Source organism: Protopterus annectens, chromosome 7.part0 (assembly GCF_019279795.1).
Source record: "Protopterus annectens isolate FY-2018-M chromosome 7.part0, PAN1.0, whole genome shotgun sequence".
In the NCBI taxonomy this organism is placed as follows: domain Eukaryota; kingdom Metazoa; phylum Chordata; order Ceratodontiformes; family Protopteridae; genus Protopterus; species Protopterus annectens.
In genome coordinates, this window is record NC_056739.1 from 455379323 (window position 1) to 455387221 (window position 7899).

The following is a 7899-nucleotide window of genomic DNA, read 5'->3' on the forward strand; positions in this document are numbered from 1 at the left end:
AGTCATCCAAGGGCAGTATACGGACTCAGTGGTCCAATACTCAGCCTAACTTGTAAGACATAACAAAAGGCTTTCATTTATACTATTTACAGTTTAAGTAGGAAAAAAAAAAAAATACAAAAAATATAATTCTTCATACTCATACTTACGGTTTTGGATAGTTACTGGGATGTGGAAGGAACACCCCCCCCCCCCCAAGTCTGGAGGGTGAAGGAAAGCTTGCCCCTCAAAAATCACTTTTTAAGCTGTTCATCCATTTATTCAGATTCAGTGTTGCCTGGCATACATTTTCACAATTTCCTATTTGCACTTTCTAGTATTAAAACACTTGCACAGCTAAACTTTGTCATGACGCCCATTCTTGCGCAGAAAACAGGTTCTTACCCAATCCCTAGTTGCACTGTATTTCTGAGTTCTGTAGAGTAGGTAAAGACCTTAAAAAAAGCAGCAGCCATCTTATTTAAAAAAGTATTCCAAACCAGTACCAAGCACTCGGGTGGCAGCAGAATCCAAAACGCAATATGTTAAAACAGATGCTGTAATTTATTCCACAAATACCAAAGATGTGTAATCCAACACAATGCAGAACGACACTATTTGTGATACACTGATAAACAAATAAATACAAACAGATGGTTTAGCGCTTTCATCTGACAAGTGCAGATTTCATCAGAACCATGTTTCCTTAAGCTCATCAGCTTAAATAACCAAATTTTTTGGCGCCAAAACCTTAATTGATAATTAATAATTAATTGCACATTTCACTATCTGTCTTTTCTGCAAAAATGTACTTTACATAGATGTACATATATAATATATATAAAACCATGTTTCCTTAAGCTCATCAGCTTAAATAACCAAATTTTTTGGCGCCAAAACCTTAATTGATAATTAATTGATAATTAATAATTAATTGCACATTTCACTATCTGTCTTTTCTGTAAAAATGTACTTTACATAGATGTACATATATAATATATATATAAAAAATATATAATATATGTAAAAATTGGATAATACCACACAAACAATGTATTAAAAACATTTTTTCAAAAAATATTTTTTTAAAAAATATATATATACTCCTAAATACCAAATACACTTCATAATAATGTCTTAACTTATCCTATCTATATACACACAATGTTATTCAGGAAGAGATATGTGTTCCCATTATATATATGTTAAAAGGTATATTTATATTATTGTATATAACACCCTAGTATAGAATTTTATGTATATACATCATATCCCCTATTCACAAAGAGAGATGCTATAAAAATAATGTTTCAATGTCATTAATTTATCTAAACATACTTTTAGTGACAGTGAAATAAATGTGTTAAAATACGGCTTGAATTTTGTACCGAGCAGTAGGGGTAGCTACAGTAAAACGGTAGTAGATATAAAAAAGTTTACTAGAAAAATTAATTTAACATATGTGATGCATGGTTTACAATCTACTAACAACAGCTTAATTAAACCTTCATGCTATACTCCTAAACTACACCACACGATAAAAGTTTTTGAAGAATTGTGTATTGCTGATATTGGTAAATTGTTCAACATGAAAAATTATTTTACTGATAACCTTACAAAATCTGAAAGGACAGCATTAGAAAATCTTAGAGCTTTAGCAGGAGAATATAGATTTATGAAAAGTGATAAAGGCTCCAACATTGTCATCATGGAGCAGGATGTTTATGAAGTCAACATGTTAAACATTTTGGGGAATTTAAATGAATATAAAGAAGTTACTATTTCTGACATTCATAAATCATTTCGCTTCATTAATTACCATCTTTATGAAGCTTTAATGTCAGGTGATATTAGTATTGAATTATATAATTTCTGTGTAGTTGAGTATCCTAAAATAGGGGTTTTTTTTGGAATACCCAAAACACATAAACAGTTGATCGACCCCCCTTTTCGTCCTATAGTTTCTGCCCCTCATTCTATCACTGAAGGAATTTCCTTAGTTTTAGATGCTTGTTTAGGGCCATTAATATCTGGTTGTGATTCCTATGTCAAAGATTCTTGGCATTTTTTAGAAAAGCTAAGGAATTTTCAAGAGAGAGGAATTTTCAGCTCTAAAAAACACATTATTTTTACCCTAGACGTTGTGTCATTGTACACTTGTATACCCCATGATGAAGGTGTAGAAGCTGTGCGGTGTTATTTACTAAAAAGTAATGTTTTTTCCAACAATACAATATTAACTATTTGTAATTTTCTGGAAATTGTATTAGAAAATAATTATTTTCTATTTAAAAATCAATATTTCCAACAGATCAGAGGGGTAGCCATGGGCTCCCCGGCTGCACCAGCTTACGCTAATACAGTGATGGCATGGTGGGAAACCGAACAGATGCCTATACTTAGTAGTAAATTTAAAATTGTATTCTATTCCAGATTTATAGATTTAATTTTTATGATAGAAGGAAACAACGATACAGTGGACGAATTTTTTAAAGACGTTAATTCATCATCTAGTTATTTGAAATTTACTAAAGGCAACATTGGTTTAAACATTAATTTTTTGGATGTATGTCTTTGGTGGGATGATAGTGACAATAGATTTCATAGTAAGATTTTTCGGAAACAAACGTTTACAAATAGCTATCTACACTATCAAAGCAATCATCCAAAACACACAGTTAAAAACATCCCTAGAGGCCAATTCATTAGAGCTTGTCGGATGACTAGTAGACATGAGGATTTAATACAGGAATTTATTTTTATAGCATCTCTCTTTGTGAATAGGGGATATGATGAGAAGTTAGTGACTGACAGTGGAAATGAGATTCTTAATAAATATAAAACAGACTATCCAGCTATTTTAAATAAATCACAGACAGATATTGTCAATAAGGTTAAGTCTAGTTCTATTGACCCTGGATTAGTCTGCTCTTTGGCCATGAATACGGATGCTAGTCGTATCAAGGCTGTTTTAGAAAAAAATTGGAGAATTATACAGGGAAATGATGATATAGTTGAAGTGGTTGGCAAAAAAACAAATTTTATTTTTCGAAACAACTATAATATAAAAAAACTGCTAGAACATAAGGTCTCTACCAGGAAAGTTAACATGGTTAAAAAAGGAATGTTTTGCTGTCATAACTGTAAAATCTGTAGATATATTTCAACAGGTTCATTTATTTCAGTTACCACTGTAGAAAAAACCTTGGAGGTTCCAGAGTATATTACTTGCAACACCTCTGGTGTTGTTTATATTGCCCTGTGTACAGCTTGTCCCGCATTTTATGTGGGCATGACCACCAGGAGTTTGGGGACACGTATTAAAGAGCATATATACAATATAAAGACAAAAGATTCTAACAGTGCCTTATTTAAACATTCCACAACTTGTTTTAATTTTAAGAAATTTGTTTTTTCAGTTGTGGAGGTTTGTAAACAGGATTTAAGGGCTGGTGATTTCAAGAATTATCTTGAACAAAGAGAGACCTTATGGCAGATTAAGTTGAAAGCAGACCAACCGCCTGGCTTAAATGAAACAATAAATGTAAAATGTTTTTTAAAATATAGAAAGTTATGTATTGACAAACATCATGATTTATTTTTGTCTTTTTTAAAATGAATGCTTGTAGTATTTAATATTGTTTTAACCAGTAATTGATTAATTGCCAATTAGTTTGAATGTGTATTTAAGGGTGTGTTTTTCTTGTTGGAAGTATTCTGAGGAAGTCAGTCGATGAAAGCGGTGATTAAAAGTTTTATACGCTATTTTTTGTGGAGCATTGTGCTTTTTGTCTTTTGGAGCCACTGCCTTCTGTCATTTTCTTTGTTTATTTGAATTTTGGGCTATTTTCCGGATAAAGGGATATTATAACAATTTATGCCCGCTCTCACTGGCATACAGAGTGACAGTACAACCCAAGCGACCCAAGTTTGAGAAGCAACTCAGACGTTTGGAGAGCGTAGGAACAACAAGAGTTTACTTGCTCTCTTCTCTTTGAGAACAGGAATATGGATGACAAGTTGGTATGGGTAGGCCTTTCTGGTAGCCTTGATAGAAACCAGAGTTCAGAAGAGTGGCGAGGTCTCTAGGCATGTGATCAAACTTCAAACTTGGGTGGAATCACTGTTGAGGGAGGTGCCAGATTATGAAGTGCATTACAACTTTCAAAGTTGTGGAATGCTTCCACTTCTCTTTTGCAGTGGCTGTTGTCTATGCTGCAATGGGCAGAATGGAACATAAAATCTCTAAAAGATGTCCAACATATTTTCTGATGTTATAACAGTGCATAACAAGCTTGCAGTACAAAGAGTGTGCGGATTACACTTAAGAACACTGGACAAAAATCAACTCAAGAACCAGTCCGATGTTAAAAAAGGTGCACAAGTTGTTATGATCTATTAGGATGTTACAGCATAAAAAAGTGGCCACCACAGAATTGTGTCAACATGTTGAAACAGCTTTGAAAGCTGTAAAACAGTTTACATTGTCATTCAACAAATGTGGACCGAAGTTTTTAAACAAGAGCCATTTAGCTTCTAGCCACTGACTGAGTGGCTGACCTAAATGTTTTGTAGCTTTTAAAGCAGTAAAACAGTTCATATGATTTTCTTTATTTTAATGTCATACACTGGGACAAAGCACCTTGTACTACAACCAATTAAGATTAGGTCTCTGTAGTCATTAATAACTATTTAGGTGTTCTTGACATTCATGTTTAGAACATAACTTAGTTAAGGTCATAATCCTCTATCTTTTTACCAATTTCAGACAATAGTGTGCTTCATGTAACATAAAATGCTGTAGGTTGTTTAATACAGTATAAATTATTCACTTTGCTACTAAATGAACATATTCCTAATTTTCACAGTTAATGAAATTTGAATGTACTCTGAAAATATTCAAATGTTATGTAGCTAGTTAAAAAGACCCAATTAAAAAGAAGGTAGCTGCTATATAGAGACTGCTTAAATGCAAACAAGACTGCTTTTTTCAGTTCTGAAATATGGTTTTCAGTGTTATCAGACTTGGACTTTTGATGCTTATTTTGTTCTTTTCACTTCAGCTCTCTTACGTCTACGTCTTCTGTTCTTTATTCTTGTAAGTAGCATTCCCCAAGTCTAATGTCATTACAAAATGAACAAAACAGAAGTGTGTCTACTACCATGGCTTTCAAACATTATGAAGAAAAGAGAGATCAAATAGAGCACCAAACCAAAGTTGCTTCAGAAAAATATTTTGAATACAAGACTTTCAAATACATAAAAACATTAACAAAACTAAGCAATACCAAGTTACTGCAGTTAACTAAAAAGGACAGATATTCAAATGCATAAATAAATTACATCACACATTTTCACAAATAAATAGATTTCTTAAGTAACAGCTTTAGTAATTTCAGAAAATTCATGTTACAAGTAATGAGTTAAACAAGGAGTTGCTTATCTGATAGCTACGTTGCCAAGGTGTCACTGGAATAATTTTCCATCAGACACTTTCCTCTCCAGTAATTTGTTTGGTAAAGCATTATATACCCCTCTCTTCTCCTCCCCCCCTTGGATACATCCAATCTACATAATGTTTGACAATCTGTCAGCACAACTGACGAGTTAAAATTCAAATGAAATACAAACACAGTATTAGCTTGCTCCAGCAAACAATGAAAAGTACCTGCTCTTTGGTCTCTTCCAATGACATCCGTTCCTCCATTTCCTTCTTCCTCTTCCGTTCTTGCTCCTCTTTCATCTTTTGCTCCATCATCTTATCCACCTCTTCTTCTTCTGCATGGTTGGTCAAGAAAAAAATGACAGAAATAACCTTTACAACTTCTACACACACAGAAATAAAGATGTACTACAGATAAAACTAACATAATGTGTATCACAGTTTCTTCTTTCTCTTCACTGCAAGCTCACTCATGGCTCCATCTTGTGTACTGTGCGCTGCTGCAGAAATAAGTGGCTCCCTGCCTATGGCTGTCAGATGCAAGTTTTGTCACCCTGGTTTTATTTAGGATTTATCTTCACTACAGAAGTATCCACAAGCCCAGCATCATTCCACTCAGCCTATTCATAGCAAAAGAAATGCTCAATATTTGCTGTACAAAGTTGCAAATATACAGAGACGTGACAACTATAATTGCAAACTGTGCCACAGGTAGTTTTCCTTAGACTAGGCAGCAGATCCTTTGTCAAGGTGCTACTTTAGGCTAAACGCTACAGAGGTGTTAGCCAACTCCATGGCACAGATAAATAAAGCCTACTGCATAGCAAGCTCTATCAGGGGCTCAGGTGCCTGCAGGACTTGGCCAGGTAGAAGCCACTGCCAGGTAACCCAACCTAGGGGGGGAGGCTACTAGCTCACCAGAAGAGAACACCTAGTGGGAGCACTGGATATTACCAAGTATAGTTCGGGCTTGCACAGCCCGTGCTGTCAACAGGGCAGTCACGCTATACAAAGGAAAATTCAGAGTGTGGAAGTATGCCCCCCAAGAAAGAGCAATTAAAGTAGACAGGAGCTGCTGAGGGGAAAGGGAGTGCACTCAGAGAAAGAGGTTAGTCCACCCTCCTACAGGAGCACCAAGCTAGCCTGCTCCCTACCACCAGTCTCATAAGGGAAAGGAGAGTCACTTGGGATTCCCAGATAAGAACGAAAGGGACGTAGAGCTCTTACATTCTGGCTGCCATCTCCCAGGATAAACAGGTTAAGTTCCAGTTTGGTTTAGCTACAAAAGTCACAAGACAGGCTCCTTAGGAGAAGATGTAGATGCTGGAATGCCTTAAGACTGATGAAAATCCAAACATCTGCCAGTTCAGCCTTCTTCTACCAGTTTTTGACCTATGCATCTACATGCTTCACTGCCAATATAATTTATAAAAGAAAATTCAGTAAAATACAGAAAGCAAACCAACTATACATATTCCTGTCCAGGCTTTTTTCACATTTCTTACCCTGCCTTTTGCGCTCCCGCTCCATCATGATGTGACGATGCAGGGCCCTAGCCATGGCATTGGACAATTTCGGCCTTTCCAGCAGCGCTGGCATTTTCACGGACTGCAACACTGCGACTTCTTCAAGTTAAACCTGCACCAATAAAAGCAAACAAAGAATTAAAAAAACACGTACAATATAAGGTAACTCTACTTAGACTACTTTGGGGGTATTCTGCTGTTACAACAACTTAGAACATTAAATACAGCAGCTGACATAGCATTAAGTTGATTCTTCATCTGCAGGTTTCTGTTTCAAAATGCTCAACACTTGAGGCTGTTTTCTCCCTGTTTGACAAAAATTTATCAAGCAGCGATCATCTAAACATATAAAAGTTATCCACCTGACTGTTTGCCCGAGAATGTACACTGCCTAACCGTACTGTGGTAACTTCCGTTTTAAAAATCAATCATTACGCTGTTGGAAACCGTGCTTCAGTCTCAGAAATAATTACGTCAAGACTACTAAACAGTCCCCGTAGTTTACCTACCATATCCTTTGGAATGCTTGCATATAACCGCCCATTAAGTGATGTCACAGCTCCCTAGTCCTGCCCAGGGCCATTTGCGTGTTTTTACGTTTGGAACCTTTTCTCTTCACTGTTGTTGCTCGGAGAGTATGTTTCGTCGTTGGACTCTAGTCGTGTGATGCTAAAAGATAAGTCGCAGTATTATACAGGGAAGTCATGTTTTATCTTTTTGCTCAAGTTTGATGTCATGTATATAGTTTCTGCACAGTCTGCCTCTGTTATCGTGGTTTAAACTGCAGTGTAGTGTGGGCCGAACGAACTAACCTTTTTATTTTCATTGTGGCTATGTTTTCGTCATGAAGCACTGCTCTAATCTTTTCAAACATTATTTTGCATTTAATAACTCTCCATTTGCAGTCGAACGTACAGAGCCAGCTTGTACAATCAGTCCCGTATCAGTGAT

The 7899-nt window shown here is 35.7% G+C and overlaps 1 protein-coding gene across 1 annotated transcript in view; it reads right to left on the bottom strand.

Moving 5' to 3' along the window:
• GPS2 (G protein pathway suppressor 2) overlaps positions 1-7449 on the bottom strand; it is a 1799357-nt gene extending 1791908 nt beyond the window's left edge. Inside the window, exons 1-3 of the mRNA XM_044077034.1 lie at positions 7311-7449; positions 6928-7060; positions 5648-5757 (exon numbers count right to left, since the gene is read on the bottom strand). Coding sequence (XP_043932969.1) covers positions 5648-5757; positions 6928-7021 — 204 coding nt within the window. The 5' untranslated portion in view covers positions 7022-7060; positions 7311-7449. The remainder of the gene's footprint in view (positions 1-5647; positions 5758-6927; positions 7061-7310) is intronic.
• Positions 7450-7899: the final 450 nt, after the last annotated feature.